General features: G+C 33.0%; 2 protein-coding genes across 5 annotated transcripts in view; one reads left to right on the top strand and one right to left on the bottom strand.

The window, feature by feature from the left end:
- Lim3 (Lim3 homeobox protein) overlaps positions 1–11,838 on the top strand; it is a 74,406-nt gene extending 62,568 nt beyond the window's left edge. For 2 of the 3 annotated variants that reach the window (XM_036362004.2, XM_014233367.3), the window contains exons 2-7: positions 4,365–4,539; positions 6,739–6,941; positions 7,045–7,237; positions 7,308–7,459; positions 7,588–7,779; positions 10,892–11,838. In XM_036362004.2, the coding sequence (XP_036217897.1) occupies positions 4,365–4,539; positions 6,739–6,941; positions 7,045–7,237; positions 7,308–7,459; positions 7,588–7,779; positions 10,892–11,085 (1,109 nt within the window). In that variant the 3' untranslated portion in view covers positions 11,086–11,838. Of the gene's footprint in view, positions 1–4,364; positions 4,541–6,730; positions 6,942–7,044; positions 7,238–7,307; positions 7,460–7,587; positions 7,780–10,891 lie in introns of all 3 variants that reach the window. The other variant, XM_070106848.1, reaches the window with a different exon arrangement.
- Positions 11,839–13,803: 1,965 nt separating this feature from the next.
- Phlpp (PH domain leucine-rich repeat protein phosphatase) lies at positions 13,804–20,787 on the bottom strand. Of its 2 annotated transcripts, XM_036362001.2 has the most exons (4): positions 20,426–20,787; positions 18,266–18,419; positions 15,520–17,604; positions 15,351–15,461 (listed from the first exon to the last, which is right to left on the bottom strand). In XM_036362001.2, exons 1-4 carry the CDS (start codon positions 20,594–20,596, stop codon positions 15,421–15,423), a joined length of 2,451 nt encoding a protein of 816 aa, XP_036217894.2. In that variant the 5' UTR covers positions 20,597–20,787; the 3' UTR covers positions 15,351–15,420. The 2 variants fall into 2 exon arrangements, with proteins under 2 accessions (XP_014088543.3, XP_036217894.2); XM_014233068.3 differs by having other exon boundaries at positions 13,804–17,604.
- Between the last annotated feature and the right edge of the window lie 3,789 nt (positions 20,788–24,576).

The raw sequence follows: 24,576 nt of genomic DNA, 5'->3' as shown, positions 1-24,576 counted from the left end.
ATTAATTATTGTTGAATTCTACAGTGGTGTAATCGTTAATGCATATTTATTTTAAAAAAAGTTATCGTTAGATGTTTCCAGACTCTGATTTGTATAAAATTGTTCCACATTAAATAAAAATATTCATTTACTTTCAATGTTTTAGTATTATATTTCGAAATTGTTATTTTTTTGATGTTTATCCCGCTACATTCGCAAAACTTTTTCTATTGGTTTTTAAAAAGCTTTAAGCTTAGAAAAAGTTGATATAATAAAAAATTGTATTAATCATTTTTATACAAAGATATTAAAAATAAGAAAAAACTTAAACTTCCTCAGCATCGAAACTATAATACCCTTCACAGGTGCATTTCATATGGCAATTATGTGTATAACTAAGTCTGGAAAATTAACCGGCAGACGGTTTGAACCCATGGCGGTTGCTAGTTCTTTCTAGTCGCGTTATTTGATGTTAACAAGCTTTAAATCGAATTAAGGACATTCTTTTATGAACATCTTATCTGAATATTTCTACAAAGAAGAAGCATTAAAGAACATACAAATAGGACTTACCCTCGACCTCGCATTCCTGGATATCTAAATCTACAGTTTCGCCGTTAAATCAATGCCGGCGATTTAAAATTATTAGGAAACTGTGGGCGCGCTAAAATGGAAAATAGTTTGAATTGCAAACCGCAACTCATATGCATATATTGAAAATCGAAATATGTAAATAAATAACTAATGCAATAAAAGACATGTTTATTTTTTATTTTGGTTATAATAATAACCCAACGATTACACTGCTTCGCCCAACCGTCGCGAGGAGCACAATCCGCATATGTGAGAAATTAGCCGAGTTAAAAATGGCAAGAGAGTTTTTTTTTAAAACAAGATTAAAAACTGATAGGATTTAAAATTACGTTATAGTTATTATTTATGATTGTATTTATTAAGAGATATTAATATAGTTTTTTTTAAATTTAAAACTAATTCAGATAAATCAAATTTGCAGGAATGAGCTTTTAAATCATGACATATGAGGCGAAATAATTCGTTTAGTTCAAAATTAAATTTGCAAAGTTTTATCAGCAAAGGTCTGAACTGCCTCGATAAGTGGGCCGGGATCTTCAATTTAACTTGAGACCAGAATAATATGCTAAGCATTTTTCTTCGGTTAGTGAGTGTTGGAAGACGAACGACTTAACCTAGAATGGATTTAGTAGCTAGGGTTTTATTCCACAGAGCCATATTCCAATATAGGCCCAACCAAAGTGGTAAAAAAGTGGTAAAAAGAGTTTAAGTATATATATACGGGTCTTAAAATTTTTTGGACCATTGTTTAACTCTAGCTTTCAAAACCATGGTATAAAGGCTCCCAACTTTCCTTAAGCATTTTAACTCCCAAATCTACATATTGAAATATTAGTTCTAAACTATAGTTTTTATTACATAAGGAGAGGTCTGCACTGTTCTACGGGAAAAACACATTGTCTATTAAAAGTAACCAAACTATTTGCAACAGACATATTACATCAACCTGACTGAATGCTTTACTTTATTGAAAGCTTTACTAAAGTCAGTGTGTCTGGCTAATTCGTAACTGGAATCGTGTGAGTTAGTTGAACTTTTGGATCTTGTTCGGTTTTCAAATATAAATAAGTAGCAGCAGCAGATGAATCAGTACAAGAAATGGGCTTTTTTAAAACAAAATAAGGAAACTTAAAGAAATGTAGGCTTTTAGAGAGTTATCGACTTATTAAACTTAACTCTTGTCAACTTTAAGACCAATCAAATTACACTAGCACTTTTTAAGATGTTTTTTATGGCAAATCGGAAAATAATAAGAAATAGAACCATATAAAAAATACCAATCATCAATGTATTAACCTTAGAAAAAATCGTTCTAAGAGACTCAATATTATTAAGTATATATCAAGCAAAAAATCATTCATACACTCCAATACTCTCATCAATATTACAAAAGCCATAATACTCTCCAAGATCGACTATGACTTACCTATCTTTGGCTGTTGCGCCAACACAAACATCAAGCAACTTGAACCCATCTATCACGCCTCAATTCGTCGCAGTATTAACGCTTTCCTTACATCTCCTATAAAATGCATCCTAAATGAGGCTGGGTTTCCGGCATTGCGACAAAGAGTATACGATACCACGATTCAACTCATTCCAAAAGTTATACATTCTCTTAACTATGAACTTCATAAGACTTTAATAGCTGCCTCCAGACACAAAAGAAATTTCCGGCTAAAGTCGACTCTTCGTCGATACATCAGATATTGTCAACTTTTGAAAATCAATGTACCACCGAATTTTAATAAAACCAATACGCAACCTGATTGGCTTATAAGCCAATCCATGATAGATACATCATTTCACATCTTAAAAAAATCAAACACAAGTAACACAACATTTCAACAACGATTTCTGGAACTAGTTGACACTTACAAACAAAGAAACTTTACACCAATTTACACAGACGGCTCCAAAGCAACAAATACTGCCTTTGCAGCCACCTCATCCAATGGAACTATTATAACAGGGGGTATTCTTACGCCTCACTCGTCTGTATTTACGGCCGAAACTTTTGCTATCTACAAAGCATTAACAGCAAAAAGTTGCTTTGCTCTGGGTACCTGGCCACGTCGGATTTCCCGGCAATGAGTAAGCCGATAATGCAGCGAAATATTTCGAATCAACGCCAACCTTTCAATATGAGCCCCAGGACCAAAATGATGTTAAGAAACTGCTTCAAGAACATAGTCGCAATAAAAGTCTTATGGAGTGGAGACGCTTTGAACACCGATACACAAATCTCAATCCTGCTCGGAACAAAGTAATTTACCCCACCAGCATCAGTCGCCTACAATCAACCATCTTCACACGCCTAAGGATAGGTCATACTCAGTTAACACATCAACACATTCTCATCGGGAGGCAGCCACCAAATTGCTCTTTCTACGGGAACAACTTGTCCATCGATCACATTTTCAACAATTGTTTGGCTTTAGAGAGTATTAGGAATAATCACTTTATCACTGATCAGTATCATAAATTATTAACTACACCATCTCATGATAATATTACAAAGATTTATAATTTTCTAGTAGAATGTAACTTGCAAAATAGAATATAAGTTTTACTTTAGCTTTTTCTTTATGTATTAACATTCGGAGCCGATGGCCACCGTTGCTTGTGCTCCTCTATGTAATTCGGTCTAATATTTGTTTATTATTCCTAATAAACAATAATAATAATAATAAAAAATACCAAGTAATACACCTTTTAATGGTTTGAAATTTAATCTGATCTTAATGGATGATTGATATGAAATAACAGCAATACAAATTTATTAAACAATTCATGTATCTGTATTATATTTATATGTTAATAAGTAAATTACTAAACATTAATGCATAGATAAGTCAATAAAATAAAATCAATGGTTATTCAAATATTCGAACTACTTTTTATGAAACTGTATGATTTGAGAAAATATGCATTTTTGATACACCGCCACTAATAATATCACTGCTACTGTTCTATCTATCAAGAAATAGAACTTGCAAAAATCCTTTAAAAAAAGTTTGTTGTTCATAAGAACAGCATTGGGCAAAACATATGCATCAGTAATTACGAACTTGTTTTACAGAAATCCAAATAATATATTTATATGCTACCAAAATCCTTTTACAACAGCTAAGATCGTTCCAGTTGTAGTCGCGGCTCTGATCAAAAGCAGTTTTAAAGCATAGCTGTACAAAACATATGATCCGTGTTTGTTAATTCGTCACGTGTTGTGAATCGCATTAAAATACAAGTTAAAATTTTGTGAAGTTCATGTCGCACGCTTCAGTTACAAGTTTATACGTTTTATTTAAAATAAGACGGCAACAATTAGACAGTTTCTATAAAAAATTTTAAAAATAACGAAAGCACTGAGGAAGAAATCAATTAACAAATACCTCCTTAACTGACTTTTTAAACAATAAAAAAATTAGTATGATTGATTTTCGCATACTCTCTCGGAAAGATATGGCTGAATTTGTGCAAGTGTTACAAAAAAGAATTATGCAGGGTAAAATCATACCTTTAGGTGACAAATTCGCATAATTGCTGCAAGAGATATAATATAACCTTAATAGTCATAGTATGTGAATTGTGTATATAAGCGTGCGGTAAAGCTTATGGCTTGACTACCTAAGGATCATTAATTTTTTAACTCCATATTAGAAAAGTATTAATTACATATATATATATATATACTTGTATATATATAATATTAAAAATCTAACCCAAACAAATTTGTGTATTTTAGTTTTATTATTTTAATATGTATTTGCGAATATTTCTCTTTCCAGCTACTATACCGAAATGCGGAGGCTGTCATGAACTTATACTAGATCGTTTTATATTGAAAGTGTTGGAGCGAACGTGGCATGCGAAATGTTTGCAATGCAGCGAATGTCACACCCAACTAAATGATAAATGCTTCTCGCGGAATGGGCAGCTTTTCTGTAAAGAAGACTTTTTTAAGTAAGTTAAGCTACAAAATTATTATTTAAAAAGTATGCTGTTGTTGTAATATAGTTTTTACTCAGGCACTTTCGTTATTCATATTGACAACGAAATTTGAGTTTAATATATTTCCTATGGGGATAAAATAGTCTCACTGTTTCCAATTTTAAACGTTTCTAAGTGAAAAATAAATTTTTAAAACCTATTAAATCATTGGCTTATTGTAATGGAACAAATTCATTTTCAGTTGAAAAATATTTTTCATTCCGCCGCCAAGCTTCCAGTTTATGCAACTTGATGTCTTAAAAACTGACGGGGGAGTTTGCGTACGAGTATAACAGACAGACAGACATAGTTAATTTGACTCAGCTTGTCACGTTAATCATTTATATACTTTATCGGGTCTCCTTCGTGTCCTTCTAGGTGTTACAAACTTCGTAGCAAATTTTATCTACCATCAAGTAGATAAAGCTTTAAATTTGTAATATATTTAAAAAAAATCGATAAGGCGCCATTTTTATTTTAAAAACTTTAAAGAATCCGTTGTTATTTTATTTTTCCCGCCTCTACTTCAGGGACGCATAACTTTATGAAAATACATTTTTAAAGAATGAATGAAATTCTTGAAATATGAATAAACAAATGGAAAAGAGGATAGTAAACAAGGAAAGAAGTGCTAAGTTCGGTTTCAACCGAACGTTTTATACTAATGCACCATGCATGGATCAAAGCAGGGAAAATACCTTCAGGTGTGGCAAAACTTAAGATTAAACAAGTAAGAAAGGGCTAAGTCCGGGTGTAACCGAACATTTTTTACTATTGTTACTTGCAAGAGTCAGAGGAAATATAAAAAAATGTTACAAATTAATTAAACATCCATTAGTTAATAATGTATAAAAAATCTAAATTGCCAAAGAAAGGCTCGGACCCCTAGACTAGTATACATCCTTAAATCGTCGTAACAGCTCGACGTAATCATGCCTGTAGCTTTCTTAGCCTTAACTAATTAAAAGCGCATTATCAGTGAACTCGAAACTAGTATCGCTACCCTGGTATTGGTTGAATTTCGTTGCGAAGATCAAACCTATCATTTCCTTTATCGTGATCTTACCTATAATTACATATATGATCTAGGCGGTTACTGTAGTTATAAAAGCGATTTCGCTAAGTGAACATGTGGAAGAGACTACGGCAATAAAGGTAAAAAAAATATTCGTTCCTCACAAATCTTAAAATACTCTCAATCAAAAATCGTTCGAGAATTAAACTTATTATCTACTGAATGCATGCTTTTATCAGAAGTTATTCCTCTGAGTGTTCATACTTGTAGTCTGCAATGGCCTAAAGAGAAACCGGTACTTTTCAGCCAGAGGTGCCCTTAGCTATATTTCTTCTAATTTGAGAAATTTTTCAAAATATTTACTAATATCTGACTGGGTGATTAAATAAGGTTATATTATATATACTGTGACCTAGGGTATAATTGTTTGTCCAAAAAAATTTCGAGATTCCGGTTAAACCAAAGCTATAATACCCTTCACAAATACAAAATATTCCTTGCAGCAACTTGATTCCGATCGTTCAGCTCGTATGGCAGCTATATGCTATAGTAGTCTGATCAGAACAATTTCTTCGAAGATTGCACCGTTGCTTTGGACAATATGCCATAAATACAAAAGTTTTCTATATAAGCACTTGACTCCGGTCGTTCAGTTTGTGTGGCAGCTACTATATGAGTCTATGCTAAAGTGGTTCGATAACGCCTGTTCCGACAAATGAGCAGCTTTCAGGGTAGAAAAGGACATGTGCAAAATTTCAGATCGATTTCTCAAAAAGTTAGGGACTAGTTTGCGTATATACAGACAGACAGACGGACATGGCTAAATCGATTCAGCTCATCGTGCTGATCACTTATGTATATATATATATATATATACATATATATTTATAGCGTTTCAGACTTTTCCTTCGCGGTGTTACAAACTTTGTGGTAAACTTAATATACCTGTTCTGGGTATAAAAAAGCAACAAATAGACTTTTTCGATAGCACGACAATAAAAAATTTCTTGTTGAAACTACAGAGATATTTATATCCCCATAATTAATACACCTTTATTTTTTAAGTTATAAATACAAATAGAACAAATAAACTGTACCAAATTAAAATAAGTAGCACTAATTAAAACTTCTGCATTTCCAATGTTCGGGCCTACTAGACGATATGGAACAAAGTGTTCCGCATGTGATATGGGAATTCCACCAACGCAAGTGGTACGGAGAGCGCAAGACAATGTCTACCATTTACAATGTTTTCTATGTACAATATGCTCTCGAACACTAAATACCGGTGATGAATTTTACCTTATGGAAGATAAAAAACTAATATGTAAACGTGATTATGAGGACGCGAAGGCGAAAGGTGGGTGTGTGTTCAATAAACTTAGTATAATCGCCACAAAAAATACATACCCCTCAGAAAATTGGAATAACTTAATAAATCTTTGCGTTTGCCCTACTCATAGGACTCTACTTAGATGGGTCATTGGACGGTGATCAACCAAATAAACGACCTCGTACAACAATTACAGCAAAACAATTAGAAACACTGAAAACAGCCTACAATAATAGCCCTAAGCCTGCACGACATGTACGAGAACAACTATCACAAGATACCGGACTGGACATGCGAGTCGTTCAAGTTTGGTTTCAAAATAGGTAATTTCCAAAAACGAATACCAAAAAGATTTCGTAAAGTTACTATTGCAATATTATTTAAATTCAATAGGAGAGCGAAGGAGAAACGACTGAAGAAGGATGCTGGACGAACGCGATGGAGTCAATATTTCAGATCAATGAAGGGTAACTGTTCTCCGCGTACGGAAAAATTCCTCGATAAGGATGAGTTGAAAGTAGACTACGACAGTTTTAGTCACCATGGTAAGTGCTTAGATATTTATATATATCATATTATTCTACGAACCGTTTGCTTTTAATGGAATAAAATTTATAATATACATATAATTTTAAAAATAAAAAATATTTTTTTCGTTTTTTTTTCTTTCTAGATTTAAGTAACGATAGCTACAGCACGGTCAATCTAGGTTTAGATGAAGGTGCTTCACCACATAGCATAAGAGGATCTTATTTGCACGGTAGTTCCAGTCCACCGCAATATCCTACTAGTCGATCACCACCTCCTGTGGGGCACAATCACTCATTTGGTTCATATCCCGATAATATTGTTTATACAAATATAGGTAAATAATGCACTTAAAAATATGTGCCTAATATGATATGAAAAAAGGATATTGTCTTCAATTCTCTAACCCTTCGAAAGTATAGAATCGAACAAACTACTACCATAAATCGCATAGGTTCGTTTCATGTGATGATAGTTTGTCGATGTACATATACACAAACTCTATTCTATGGAATCAATCTTAATTTATTATATACAAAGTATTAGTATTAATTCAAGATTAAAGGTTACAGGCTTATCTAATTTGGACCGGACTGACAAAAAAACTTTATTATCGTTTTCAAAATAGGCTCCATTCAGAGAATACCAGCATGCCAACACTTGATCCACTTTTCCATGCACTTCTTATAAGCCCCGGCTGGGATGGCCTTCAGTGCCTTCAGCGAATTTTTTTTTTCGGTTTCGCTAGATTATTGAACGACCAGTCCTCAGCTTCATTAACATCCAAAAATTTAATGACCCCTACTCGACGTCGGTTTTGCAAAAGATGCAGACCTTTTTGCGCGAGTCTAGCATTAACACGCTACATAGCCAAAACATTAACCAAAATGTGTAAAATGTGTTAAGTGGATCCATAAGAGATTTTTAAATCCTCTGCTTTCTCTTTGATGAAAAACAGATTTCCATTTATTTTTTATATAAAATAGTACATTCCGATTACAACTCCCACGGGACCAACTCAAACTTATTTTTAAGTCACAAAACATTAATTTGGTTCCAGCTTTAAGAGACATACATACATCCAACACTATGGTAAATTACAAAAACTAATTATCTGCGATCTTAGACCTTCATAGTAATCCACGCCCAGTGATATTCCTCCTTAAACTGAACTTCATTCTAACAGCTTAAAAGCCAAATAATAGAATAAAGATTAATATATTAGTGTATAATACAACTAATAATCAAATATTAGTTTAAACTCATTAAGTAGAGTGAAAACTTCCTGAGAGAGTCGGGTGTATATAACGAAAAGACTTTATATCAACAACTAGCGAAATATAAGAACTTCTTTCAAGAAGTCGAGCGTATTAAATACAATTTGATTGAAATATATTATAATATACTATTTTCTTCTTAGGGTTATAAAGATTGGTTTCCTTTTTTGATTATGGTTTAAGAAGCTTATAATCTCACACTCGTCTCGACTAAACTGTCGTTTAAGGAATTTCTTAATGTCTATTTCCTACAATAAAACCTAATTTCATGTTATTTATTTCAGAAAACCATGTACAATAGTTTTATTGCCCATCAGAAGCTATAACATTTCCTATCTTTCTGACAATTTGTGGGTCACATCCCAGAAGAACTGCTCCAGCTTGGCGGCAAACCAATTTTTGATATCCTATTCTGATATGAACATGTTCGACATATTTGAGCGAAAATAAGAAAATACGGTAACTTCGGTTACACCAAAGCTATAATTTCGTGAAGATACCTCGTCAAATAAAAAAGTTTTCCATGCAAGCACTTTCCTATCGTTGAGTTAATATGGCATCTATATGCTATAGTCATCCGATCTATACAATTTTTTCGAAGATTGCATTATTGCCTTAGACAATAATCCATGCCAAATTTCTTCAAGATACCTCATCAAATGAAAGAGTTTTCCATACAAGCACTTGATTCTGATCGTTCAGTTTATATGACAGCTATATGCTATAGTGGTCGGATATCGGCAGATATTTCAGATCGATAGCTTAAAAAGTTTGGGACTCGTTCGTATATATACAGACAGACGGACAGACAGACATGGCTAAATCAACTCAGCTCATCATGCTGATCATTTATGTATATATTAAGTGTAGTAAAAATAAATTAATTATGTTTGTTTGAAATTGAATGCTTTAATTATTACTTTTCGTATCCAGCCTTATTCAAATGGTTCCAAACGGTTTTTTGTGCAATCTTTAGGTCCTGGCCAACGTAATCGATGTTTGGACTCGGCGATTTCCATCTTTTGATCGATTTTTTTCATAATTGGTCTTCCACTTAGCGTGGTGCAGCTTTGACATCGAAATTACCGGAACGGAATCGACGAAACTAAAATTGCAAATGATTGGCTGTTACAGTATCAGGACCATAAACGCTTCACATTTTCTGCCGCCTGGCTTGCACCAGAAAAACTGTAATATATAGCTATTTTCCCTTTGCTATAGTCCATCTTTGACGCGCGCTCAAACAAAACTGAATCAACCAATCAAAAAAGCTTTTTTAGTACGAAATGTCATCTTTCTAACGCCATCTAGCCGAACCCGATCAGACTTATACAACGCGCGATACAGATAAATAACGCTATCTATTGGAAAAATGATGGATTTCTTTTTACTACACCTAATAATTTATAGGGTCGCTTCCTTCTGGGTGTTACAAACTTCACGGCAAACTTAATATCCCCTGTTCAGGGTATAAAATTATTATTGTGGTTTATGCTTCAATTGAATGACATATACTGAAACAGACGCACAAAGACAGTAGCTTTCTAACGTATGCTCGGAATATTAGAACGATGGACTAATAATCAAGTTACGCCATCTTTTGGCAAACCGCACGAATATAGTTGTAAACCCAATATATCTATAGATTCGACAACACTATACCAAAGTGATAGCTGTTAAGAAAAAGGGAAGAAATTTCAAATCTTTAATTTAAATTGTTTTTCTAAAGTAAGGCTATGTAGATTGTTATGACTTTTACGAATGTTTACAGGGGATCTAATTTTCTCTGTCATTTTAGTGTAGTGGTTAAACCCACAAGACCTCAGTTTGATTCCAAGATCAAACTAAAAGACATTTTTAGAATAACGGATGTCTCGTCGGAAACAATGGCACACTTAAAAGAGTGCTGCCATGAAAAGACATCTCATAAAATTGAAAAGCCATTCAGAGGCAGTTTTAAACTTTTATAAGCTCACATTTTTGCACCATGCGATAAAAAGTTTCTAGAAAAGAAAGCGCCAACTATACTCGTATAAGTATGCTACTGCCTGAAATCCAAAATTATCTTTTAAAATTATTTTTTAACAGTTTGAAATAAAAAAGCGTTTATGAACAATCATTTATGACAAAAAAGAAATCTCACAAACATGTATATTTTTTTTAAATTTACAGAACACAATACATCATCGAATAATGTGAGCGCGTCAAAGGCACATCGAGTACATGGCAGTGCAGTTTCGGATTTGAGCAATGATTCTAGTCCAGAGCAGGGCTATCCTGATTTTCCACCAAGTCCTGACTCCTGGCTGGGCGACTCAGGGAACACATCGAATCCGAATTCGCAAACACCGGGCGTTCATTACTGATACTCGTACACACGCATATTGCTTAAGTACTTGCAAATGCGCAATTACTCGTACTGGCGCGCCAAACAGCATGATCATCAATACAAATACACACACAAAATCCTATAACATTAAATACTAATTGCTATATAAATTAATTAAATACATATATATACATACGTACGTACATATGTATATATATGTGTGTGTATGTATAATTGCGTATTATCGCATTTACGGCAAACTTTATTATAGTTATTTATTTACACAGTGTTTTTGTTTTTTAATATTATATATGTATGTATATGTACATGCATATGTATAAATATGTATATGTAGATGTGTTTTGTATGTAAGTAATGAAACAAAATGTAATTGCTCAAAAAGCCGTAATTTAATTTAAAATCTATTCATGTTAATTTTTTATGTACATATGTATGGTATTTTTCATAAGAAATCAAGTGATTTCGATTTGTTTATGACTAAAAAAAAACTTCAAGGAAAATGTGTTACAATTTGTTCGAAACAATAAAAATCCACGTAATAAATAAATAAATGTAAATATTGTAAATACATATAAGTAAACATTAGGTATTCGTGTAAAATAGAAAGCATTTAAACATAATGAGAATAGACAAATTATTTATTAAAACATATGCTTTATACAAACTAGTAAATATCATTTACGAGAAAGTGATGTCATGTTTATATCTACATGATTACCTAAAAACTATTTGACACACAACAAAAAATAAAGAAAACTGTTAAGAATAATGCATTTTTTCATTTACTTAATTGTCGAAACAATAAAGGTTTGTCATTTTAGGTGCACGGGGGGAAAGTGTGCATAGCAGAAATGTGGATTCAATGTAGCTTCGAAATTATGATATACATAAGTACATATGGTACAAATGTACAGACACACACAGTAAAAAAAAAATTCTTAATATAATAATAATTAATAAATTTTTAAAATATATAAATTATTAATAATAATAAATTTTTTAAATATTTTTTTATAAACTCATTTAAAAGAGTTTAATTAGAGTAATTTAAATTATTAATTAACAATAATTATTATTTAAGTTATGAACATTTTTAAGTAATATTAATTAATATTAATAATCGATTTTTTATATTTTTTTCTAAACACTGCTAATTAAATTTTGAATTTGCCATTAATTTAATAATTATTAGTAATAATTAATGTTTGTTTTATAATTATTAACATTATCTTTAATAAACACTTTTTATTTATACAGTTTTTTATTTAGCTGCACTAACACAAACTAATAATTGGACACTTTTTCATAGACACTTAAAATTATTAATATTTTGCTTCCAACACCAGATTACACAATTTTCGTGTAAAATTTGGCGTATTGTGCGAAACTAACTTTTTCTTCAAATCAAAAATAACGATTTATAAACACCTAAAAATACAACAAAAACACAACTAACCTTTTTGCACTTGAAATTTATAATTCAAATACATTTGTAATAAAGATATCACCAAATAACTGATTCTATTTACGAGAACTGTGATTTCGAAAAGTATGTGTATATTGACATTCGCCATGAAGTTTGTAGTGTGTACAGAAGGAAACGTGGGATTTGTCGGTTTCCCGATATCGGACCACTATAGTTTGTATGTCAGCTCTCATACAAATTGACAGGCGCATTTCGAGTTTTGCGAAGAGAAAGAACGGTTTCAAAATACATATTAGAATATATTACTATTTCTAAGTAAAAAATCTTCAACATTATTAAACAAAATAAACCTTTTTCTAATAACCATAAATAATTAACACAAACTGTATATATAATTGGGGAATTTTTAGCCTTAATTTGTTGTATCATTTATTTCAATTGATGAGCAGATTTTTCAGAAAGAATCTTTTTCCCTGGAAAAGAACCGTTATTTGATAGTATTTCGAAAACGAAAATAGTTTTGATGATTTTCGAACTAGGTCACAAATTATACATGAGTATTGTGATAAGGTTAAAATTTTTTTTTATATTTTGTAAAGCCGCTTACATTTATTTTACATATTTAAAAGTTTTAAAATTGTTAAACAATTGTTATGATTATGTAACTGAAAATTTATTTATACTTTGTTCGTTTATTTATAGTTTAAATATGGTATTTTTTAAATTACAATTTATATATACGATAAATAATAATTTTTGCACATAAATCTGCAGTTTATCTATTCTTATTCTTAATATTTAGTACTAAATGACAAACATTTCGATTTCTCTTCACATTTTTATTTACATAACAAATTTCGAAAGCTAACAAAAAAACTCAAATAATTTTTGAAATTCTAAAACAATCAAAATTTAAAAACTTTAAGCAAATATCATCTCAAATTTCTCTTAATGTTTTTAAAAAATTATTGGAAATATAACGAAAATAACAAGCAAAAAAATTTTTAAACAATCACCATTCCTCACTTGGCATCTCATAACCCAAAAAGTCGAGTTAGTGAGACAAGTGAGATTTTTTCCTCTCTCTCACTTAAATGCTAGACTTCTTGAAATTGTTCCGCAGTTATTTTAACAGACTGTTATTTGAACATTACCAAGTTGAGTATCAAAGTATGATTTTTGATGCAACTATTTTTAAGTATATCTAAAGTCAAATATTATAAAAGTTACCCAATATTAGCTCAAATTAAATTCTTCAGTTTTCCGAAGTGGATTTTTTAGTTTCGAAAACAGAAAACAGAAAAAAGTCACAGGAATCCAAATGTGGCGAATTCGATGGCTGAGCGATGACACTCGTTTCATGTTCACCAAAAAAATCAGACCCAAAACATTAACCAAAATGGTTGGAACACATTTCAAGCAAACTCATTGCTCAATTTTTTTACCATCGTAAAAATTGCCAGACAAACGTTTCACGTTGCAAACTAACAGGTGGCAAACACACACTAATTGACATATAGAGACTTCACAGTTAAAATGGACCAGTCTTAGTCAAGTTTGATTTTGAGTGTAAGCTGGATTAAAAATAAAACGTGACGCATAAGTTGCATATAGTTTTCTTCGATTTTAAAACTGATCAATGTGATTTAACATTCAAATCATAAAAAATTCATTAACTTTTGAATAAACGTCACTCGATTTTTTCAATAAACTTTAATATTTTTATTTTAATTGATGTATGTATAAGGTCCAAGACTCAATTTAAGGCTTTTCAGTTTCGCGTATTTATGAAATATTCAATTTTTATTTTTAATATATTTTTTAATGAATGGATACTCAATAAAAAATAATCCTAGTTCATCTATAAGTGGTAACAACAGGTCATAATATTATCAACTTATGATCAGAATATCGTATTTTTAGAGATTCATTAAAACTTTTACTTAATTATGTACTGGAGTAAAAAAAAAACAATTTTAACATCGTCTGGGAGGTGAACTTTATATCAAAATTGGAATGAATTTCCAGTTAAGTGATTAAGTTGAAAATATTAGTATATACATATGTCAAATAATATGTCAATGTAAACTGTGACATAAGCATTTTTCAAAATTGTTATTTTAAATTTAAAAATATGCACCGGATATTACTCATATGAGAGTTAGACTTAACTTTTGAATTTTCTTATGGCAACTCTTTTCAAACATTTTTTCATCAATCTAACCAGCAATCAAATGTGGCGAACCCACTCTTTGTGTATTAGGGTGCCCGTTATTTCCCAAGATTATTTCTTTGCAGACGCCCCAGAAGTTTCAGTTTTTACCATTAACAATTATTTAACCGAAATAAGTTCTTATTTTCAATTTAATTTGCCCCTGAATTATGTTTCATTTCCCATGTATATAACATGAATTTTTTTGATATTTTGCAGCAAGCAAGTCAACATAGAACTTTGATAAAATTATATTTTAATATATAATTTTCTGCGCTACAAAAAGGTCCTTAAAGGAAATAACGGACACACTAATGCATATATATAGATACTATATTACATCTAGAGCTCTGTAGTCGCTATGCCCCAATATTTTTTCATGCGATCCTCCTGTTCATCGTACTCATCATCTTCCTCGTTGAACGCTGTACGATCTTGTGTAACTGTGAAGTCATATTCCAAATTATATGGCATTAGACGTTGTAATGAACCGAAGTAGGCAGCATTCGGACCACCACTCCACTTCGAGCTGAGGCCAACATTAACCGAATTTTGACTTTTCGATTCAAAGAGGTTATAACGGGATTGCGTTTGAAATGAACGACAGCTGCCGAAATGTTTTGACAGCAAGGATACTTGCTGTTGATGTTTCTGTTGTTGCTGTTGTTGACGCTGCTGCTGACGTTTCTCCTGATGTTTGTGTGCAAATGTTGTTAAGGGTTTTTTAATTTCACTGTACAACAACTGCGGCGAACTATGCGATATAAAGCGATTACCAAAACTTTTTATTAAATTACTTTCTTTATATTCACTTTTATCCAGACTGATATTAAGTTCCGCCGGTAACTCATTATTATGACCTTTCGTTATCGATTTGGATATTGTATTGAGTTCTTTGTCGAAGAGTAGTTGTGTATTTTGTTCCAACATATATTCCCAACATTTGAATTGTTCCTCTGACAGCACTGAATCGGTTTCATGTAAAATTTCCAATTCATCATCGTCCTCTTCAAGTACATGTTCGGTTGCAAAGGCATACTCTTCGCCGTGTACACCTTTATTGAGAAAATTTTGTACTTGATCGCTTTGGCCACTTGGAGAGGAGCGATCACTTTTCAGCACTGCGCCCATTAAGACCTGACGCGGCGAACAGCGACCAATTAAACGTTGACTACCGATTGAGTGCTTATCATCGCAATTTATATTTTGTGTGATGGGATTCTTGCGTACCGTTTGCTTTAGCTCTTTCAAAAGATCATCCACATCGGTGCCAATATATCTGAAACGTACAATTATAATGCTCAGATTCTCATTTGCGCCAAAACTTTGTGCAATATCTTGTAAGCGTTTGGCAGCTAAAACTATATTCTCTTCACGACGTATCTCCTGTGTGACGCGTTCGATATCCATAACACGCCAAATGTTCGCATTACAGATCACTAAGAACTCATCGTCGTTGCTTAAAAATGTTTCGTGTATTGTGGGATCAGTAATAAGCGTATTTGCTGAGTCCTTAAAATTATTAGCTTGCGTCAACGTCGCATTGGAACTGTCACTTGTCAGACAAATTGTTGACGTTTTGCGCACAAGATGCGCCTCAATATTACCAATACTGGCAACGCGTAAAATGAAACGTTTACTACGCTTTGGCCTCATATAATCTTTGAAGCCTGCGTTCTCTTTTGCGATGTGGCACAGCGCAATATGTAGATCTTCACAGCCTTTCTCATTTGCTAAGCGCTGATAGACCGACAATAATGTATATTTCATATATTCTTTAGCTGTTTCTTTGACACTACGCTCGTGTAATAATATTTGTGGCACTAAATTAACGAATGCCGTGTTGAGTGCACCCAAAGTGGCCGATTCGAGCATACCGAAAAGGCCTTCATCTTCTGCAAAATTACACAGACGTATTTGTTTAACTAACAGTTTTCGACATTTACCAGTCGTCTCGGTAAATCCGGTCGTCCAGGGTTGTCGCAATACATTACTGTCTTTCATTTCAGCCAATTTGTTTGTTGGCAAACAAGCGCGATTTTTACCGCTCACATCCACTAAACTCATTTTCTTCAAAGACTGACACATCTGCACTTGTCGCTCATCGAATTGTAATTGTAGGTTGCATGACAGATCCAAGTATTTTATATTCTTTGGCATAATACTCAAGAGATTTACGTGATCCAAATGATTATGTGCCAAATCTAAAACTTTTAAATTCGCTAATTTCGTAAGACTTGGTGTTGTGTGTAGCAGATTCGAATGTAAACGCAAAACTTCCAATTTCGTAAGCACGCAAATATTTTCCGGTAGATTTTGTAGCTTATTCCCCGATAACACGAGCACCTCTAAGTCATTCCAATTTCGTATAACATTTTCAGGTAGTTCACGTATATTATTATAAGCTGCGTGTATGATGCGTAACTGTCTCGCACCCACAAAGGTGGAGAATATATTCTCATTTAGATTATTATTCGATAGATATAACTCTTCCAAGCACCAGTTATCCTTGGTCTCTTGATTATCTCCAACCGCACACAGGTTATTACACGAGACATTTAGCAACCTCAGTGTTTTATGTGTAATTGCAAAGAAGTTGTCTGGTAGCTTTTGCAATTTATTGCAGTGCAGGTATAAATGTGCAACAGCGCCGAAAATTAATGTTGAAACATTCAAGGTTGTTAGCTGATTGTAGGCCAAACTGAATGTATGCAATTTGCGAAATCCGTCTGTAGCGAATATATTATCAATGGTCCAGAGACGATTGTGTTCGACATATAAATTCTCTAAGTTACAACATGCGCCCAACCAATCCGGTAGTTCCTCGAAATCATTATACGAAATGTCAATATTTCCGAGCTGAGTAGGCGCAGAAAGCGTTTTTATTGTAGCGAGCTCTGCAAATGAAGAATAAACTTAGTTATGTAAAACAAACGAGTTCTGCCCACAGCAAAATCTAGCAACAGTCGAATTATAAGAAACAATGTCAAACCTCTCTATCTACGAGTTTTTCAGAGAAAAGGCTGACTGCCACAAGATGCTTAAAAAACATCTCGAATCATCTCTAGCTCTGAAAATAATATTAAAGTGCTAGTCTTCGTTCGTCTAATAGCAATTACGAGGTCACCCCATGAAAACTGCCAACTTTTGCTTCTCGTCTAGTGAGTGTTTTATGAATAATGATCAGTAGCTATTCTTTTTACAGTAGCCCATAGTATATTCTAACACCATCTCAAAAGAAACTTTTAAAATTTTCATACAATATCCGTCCGTAAATTAACATGAACACAGCGGGTGACAGCCTACATATACATACTTGTATGTTTTAAAGGCTACAGTTTTATCAAACTAGACCCTCTTCCTCCCTTGAAGTCCCCGTAACAAGAGAAGCATTGTACATACAAAACTCGATACCTACTGTTTTTAGGTCAGATTATAATGACGGGTGTGTCTCTTTCCATGTTATATTATATTAAATGGACATACGCTGGAACCGAATGCTCTACTCAATGGTTGGCTTCCCTCTCTGCTTATATTTAAGAAATTAATAATACTTACTGTTGTATCTGGCCGTTAATGTTTTTAAACTTTTTCCATTCATTATCAATTCCTTCAATTTGTTATGATTGCAAGTGAGGGTCTCAAGTTGTGCCAAAGAGCTCAAATCAAGTATATCCATGCCATTATCAGTGATTTCCAATTCTTTTAAAAACTAAAAGAAGGACAAGGTTAGAGATTAATTTTGACTAAAATGTTTCTCATTAAAAATTATTTTTGATTGGTCATTATAGGAGATGTGTGCAAGAAATAACAGAAATTATCTTTTTTTGAAAAAAAATATTTATTAATTTGTATACACAAATGTTGTCGCCTTTAATGTAGTTCTCATACGATATTATACTTCTTCCAAATGTCTTCTTCTTCTCTCACTTCTCAAACTGGATTTTTGGGATAGCCTGTGTGGACGTATAGTTAATGTGATACGTATGATAAAACATGTCTTTGAGAGTCATCCAATGGAATCCAAGCAGAAACTTCTACTGTATAAATTGTGGTAGGGAACGTGGGAGTCGGTGGGAGCGGGTGGGAGACGCTTCCGGCTACCAAATTAACTTAATAGGAAAATATTCCGATGCTATTAAGAAAGAGAGGCATTCCCAATTAACCTCGAATCTAAATTCATGGCCATTAAATAACTGATAGTCACTTATGTAAGCTACATATATATCATCATAGATTTTTAACAGAGACTTAAAAGTTAGTCTAACTCTTTCCTAAAGCCCATTACCTTAACTAGAAATATACTGCAGTTATCGACTACATAGCTTAACACTCCTATAGAAAGAAAAATTCTTGAATTGGAGTGACCACATTTTAATCAGCAAAATCTATAGATTTTATATTTATAGCAGAAGTGGTCGGTTATTCTTCTTTGGTTCCCATTAGAACAGTATCTTACAACCTTAAAACCATAAAATAAAATTATGGTTTAGTTTAACCAAAAAATGTCTCTAATATTAATAAAAAAATATAGATTAATTCTGCTTTAAATTGAAGGTTTCATTTAACTAGTTAGAATATCCGATTTGGGTCAAATATGCACCGTTTTGTTCGATAATTAGTTGCAGTTTTGAAGGTAATTTCATAACGGCACTCTTATATAAACCCTGATCCCCATTGGCAAAAAACTGGAACAGTCGATTATATAATTCTTATTGTAAAGGGAATTTTACATCAGCAAAATCATTGGACATAAACGGGAGCAATGCAATAGTAATCTTTTAGTACTAGGTTCGAATCCACCCACCCAACACATAGCAAAACCTTTCTTACGGTTAATCCTGGCTTGGCCACCATTTACACACCACAACTGTTTTCGCTTGACTTTGTCGTAAGCGACTCACTTTTCATTACTAGTAACCATCCGCTTCAGAAATTAGTGGCGGCTCTGCATCTAAACTTTGAGCAGGAGTTTTAATTACTCAAGGGCAATTGTATAAAAGCCAAAGCTTTGTATTTAATGCGGAGTGCTTCGGGTGGTTATCTTGATAATACTGGAAACTCTTTTTTATTCTTATTTAAATGGCCCCAAATGGATTTTAGTTATTTATTCCATTATTTTATAATCGATATTTTCGGAAACTGGGCTTACAGAGTGTGGTACATGTTTGACAACAAAATCACCAGAACAGAATCGACGAAGCCTAAATTGCGCGTAATTGGCTTTTACAGTATCAGGAGCAAAGACACGATTCACATTTTTAGTCGCTTGGCTTGCGTTTTCGCCTTAATCGAAGAAAGACGCGTTCTCAAACAATACTGAATCAATCAATTACAAAACTGTCTATGACTATTTTGTCTATTTTTATTGCGAAATCTTTAGATACATTTAGATTACTAAAGACATGTATTAGAAAAAAAATAGATTTCTTTTTACCGGACTTCTATTTGCCAAGGTGTTCTCGGTATGTACTTCATAATTTAGATTTTCCTAGTCTACTTAACAAAACAACAATAAATTGATTGAAATATCATATAATTTTAATAAATAACTGTTTGCTTTTCCGATTTCAATCAATTTATACTATTTAAGAAAGGACAATGCAATTGCTAACTTCGAGGTCCAAAAAAACACCAGATTTAGCAAGAAAATGCAACAGACCGTGAAATTACTCAATATTCATAAAAGCAGTTTTCTTTTTTTTTTTCAACACTTACATCATAGTTTCCGATTAATATATTTCCCCCAAGCTGAGTTTCGTCGCAGCCTATTTTCTTTTCATTTGAATTTAACTCCTTGACATTCGACTGTTCTAGAGTGTTTGTTCTTATTTTCAACTTTGATCCCGTCATTTCGATGCAAGCCTTCTGCTTAGCAGATTTAATCATTTTCTTTGAGGTACTTTACTGTTTTCGCAACAACTAAATAGCCACGCATCAGCGATTTCGAAATCACACACAATTTACTTTTACTTGAATTTCGATTATTTTTAAAACACAACAATTTTGAACTTAACAAAAAACACTTTTATATTTTGTCTTAAAGATAGGAGAATGTTTATAACTTATTTATTACTTATTTATTACTTATTTATTAATATTTATATTTTTTATACTTTCTGTTTCTTGAAACACTATTTGTGCTTCCAGGTCTTTCAGCTGATCGTACTTTACTGAAAATGTCTAGAGGTAAATAGTTACGCATGGAAGAGCACGCACTTGCATACACCTGTCTTGCCAAGCTAACTTTGATGAACACTTTGTGGTGGAAAACGGAAGGCACAAGCAAAGAAGAAGATGCACTGAAAAAAAACAGGTGTTTTAAAACTTTCCATTTTTACATTTTTCAGTATTTGGGTTCTTAATTTTCCGTTTCTCTTCTTCTTTATTAGCGTTGCAATAACGCCCCGATAAAAAAACCAAGTAGATCCAAGTCACGAAAATATTTTGTTAAATAAAAAAGTTTTCCATACAAAAACTTTATTTTGATCGACAGTTTTGTATGGCAAATATAGGTATGCTGTAGTAGTCGGATATCGGCAGTTTCGACATAAGAGCAACTTCATAAGAAGAAAACGACGTGTGCATAATTCCAAATTGCGTATATACAGATAAACGGACGGACAATCGCTTACAGGGTCTGCCAACAAGAACGACGAGATGTACACAAAATACTAAAATTTGGTCAAAATGGGTTCTGGTTTTTTGTTATGCAGATAATATGTCATTGATGATTTGAACAAAATGTCGGCCAAATAGCCCTCCTGGGGCAAAATTTCGATGACCCGGTGCAGCATCACGTCTATAGTGCGCTGAATGTTGCCTTTGAGTTCCTCGAATGTTGCTGTGTCTAATACCAGGAAAAAAGTCAGTAAACATCGTGTTTTAACGCTCGCTATTGATGGTAACGGGATTTCCTGCCTCATTTCGAAGGAAATAAGGCCCGATGATGCCATACCTCAATCCTCACCAAACGGTCAATTTTGGGTATGCAATTGCGCTTCCTGAACCACAGGTTTTGACTCATCCGAATAGCATTAATTAAAATTTGACACAAATAATAAACATACATGGTCGCCCGAGCTGTCAAATTCACGGCATCCCTATTGATAGACCCTTTATATATATATATACATATTTTAGTTTTCTTCTAGGTTTTCTGGGTGGGTTTTAGTTCGTAACGTTATGAACGAAAGGAGGGGAAGAGTTTGTTAACAAATTATCTATGGAATATTGAGCATGTGTCACAATCTTGCCTATATTACTTTTAATCGACACACAACATACTAATATCGAAGCTACAGGCTTTTTGAGACTCAGGCTAGAACGCTCTAATGGATGATGTAAAGCACATCATCTTGTTATAAAATAAAATTTTGTATTACTTTTCGTTCAATTATCAATAACCCACTTTTATATATTGATTGAAAGAGACTCCTTACGAAGCAAATATTTTTCTTTTCATCTACTGTTTCTATGATCAATGTAACCATAACGAGTCCCATAATTTAAAGCAATTGCACGAATAAGTCAAGGTAACACCATCTTTCGTATTCTTCTACTAAATTTTACTACAAGCAGATCGTCGGCATACGTATAAATACATATACCTATTTATGTGCTAGAGAGAGCTCTCTCTCCTTATTTGTTGCCGTTCATGTGTATCCACGGGTAAAGTAAAAAAAACTGCAACGATAAGTAGTCACAAGTTTGGACTAAACATCAACCTAAAACAATCATCGTCCCTTTTACTAAGACCTACGAACCCATTTCCTTGGTGGTAGAGAGTTAAATGATGACTAATGAGGCCAAATATCTAACTTTGGATTCCACTTTTCGGTGAAACAAGTATATGGATCTACCCATGGTTAAAGCTACAAAAGCACTTATGTGAGGCGTGGATTCGCTTGGCCAGCAAATTTTGGTGCTGCTGCCAAGGATTATCAGTTGGGTATATACCAATCATTAAATGCTTCACATGTCAGCAGAAAGGTATGTAAGAGAGAACGTAATGTCGTCTCAACTATTGAAGGCCTTAAGTGATAAGGCACCACTGGCTCTTCTCCCGAGGGATGGCATTAGCAAAAATTTTAACTCCACAAAGTAGTTTAAAGTTATCCTCGGCTGTAAAGCCGAATGGAGTAACCCCATGCTCGACCTACTACTGAGGAATAGCGCCATTAAGCGATACACTGACGGCTCGAAAATTCTATGAAGAATTATGTAAAATATGTACTTCGAAACAGTAACAAATTTCAAAATAAATAGTTTTAAGTAATATCCGTAAGAAGAAAGTAATGGATGCACCAAAAACTAATAAATGTATTCAGCCGAACTATCATTTATGAATCTTCATTCAGATATGTAACGTATAGAGTAGCATAGCAGTATGAATGTTTAACCACTATACACCATACACATATCTATAGTCGTCATAGTTTAAACTATACTTATGCTATCTTAGAATCTGATCTCAGCGCCAACTACCAGGCGCAACTAAAACTCAAATATACTTTTGAATATCAGACACCAACAACAATTTATAAATAAATAATCAATTGTTGAAACATTATCTAGTTGACCGAATTGTGAATCTAAACCATTCTTAAACCTCCTTGAATACGCACACAAAAGTTCATCCGAATCCGTTTAGGAGTTCAATTACAAACACACCTACAGAAGATTTACACATAATATATAAAGATAAGTAGTAGAAAGAGACTGCGTCAAGTGAACTAAAGCCATCATTTTTGGAATAATCCGTTTGACTTTAAAGCCATTCGCAATTTATAAATTTCTGTTTTTTTTTTACACGGTTCATTCTCTTTTAGTACCTTTCTAATAGAAAATTATCATTTTTGCTATCTATGTTAACTCGTCAGTGAGAGTATTAAAACGAAATATTTCGCACATTTTTATGTAAATTTTCAAATGCGCAGTTTTTAACAGTTTCATGCAATGGGCATCAGCCAACATAAAATCAGCAGTGCACACTGTGCAGTGTTGCCAGTATTTACGGCATTACAGAAAAAGCCCTAAATCTTCAATGCAACTATCGCAATGAAAGTATTGCCATACTCAGCAATAGTCAAGCGGCGCTTTAAGCGATCTCAGCTTACGAGATTAAATCGCTGGTAAACATAATTAAACTGTTTTATGAAGTTTGTATACTGTATCTTACTAATTTGACGTCGCTGATTGCAAATCAACCCTCAGTTTCTTTGTAGCAGCTCTAGTTTTAGTGATACAGGTACTTCTTAAAATAACGTTACGCGGCTTAATTGAATTCATTTGTAGGCCAAACTATTACTAAATTTCATAAATAAACCGCTATGTCTACATTGAGAAGAACTTGTTTACATGATCCGAAGAGTTTTTGTGCTGTTTGTGGTGACTATACACATAGCCAATAAAGTCTGCGTTCACCCGACACTATTTTTTAAGTGAAGTAAAAACACATTGTAAATAGGTAATTCAGTTCAAATTTTCTACATGTATTTCTCTTTATATATTTATTTAATTTCAACATGCAAAAACAAAAATGTATATTCCTATTTTCATTTTTTTGATAACGGGATTTTAGTGTAAGTAAACATAGGCATAATTAAGTCTGCGTTCAGCTTTAAAATTAGTTACAAAAATATTAAAAATGTTAAAGAAAAATTATATACAATATTTTGTTGGATAGCCGCGTTGTCTAAAACCTCTTTACTTTACTTGTTATTGTATGCCGACGAATTCTTTTTTCCAACAGATCCCATAGATGCTTAATAGGATTGAGGTCAGGTGATTGAGGGGGCGTTTTAACTTGTCTAGGAGCATTGTACAAGAGCCAAAGTCTAAGTATTTCCGCAGTATGCTTCGGGTCT

Source organism: Bactrocera oleae, chromosome 3 (assembly GCF_042242935.1).
Source record: "Bactrocera oleae isolate idBacOlea1 chromosome 3, idBacOlea1, whole genome shotgun sequence".
Classification (NCBI taxonomy): domain Eukaryota; kingdom Metazoa; phylum Arthropoda; class Insecta; order Diptera; family Tephritidae; genus Bactrocera; species Bactrocera oleae.
This window is presented reverse-complemented; position numbering and strand designations above follow the sequence as displayed.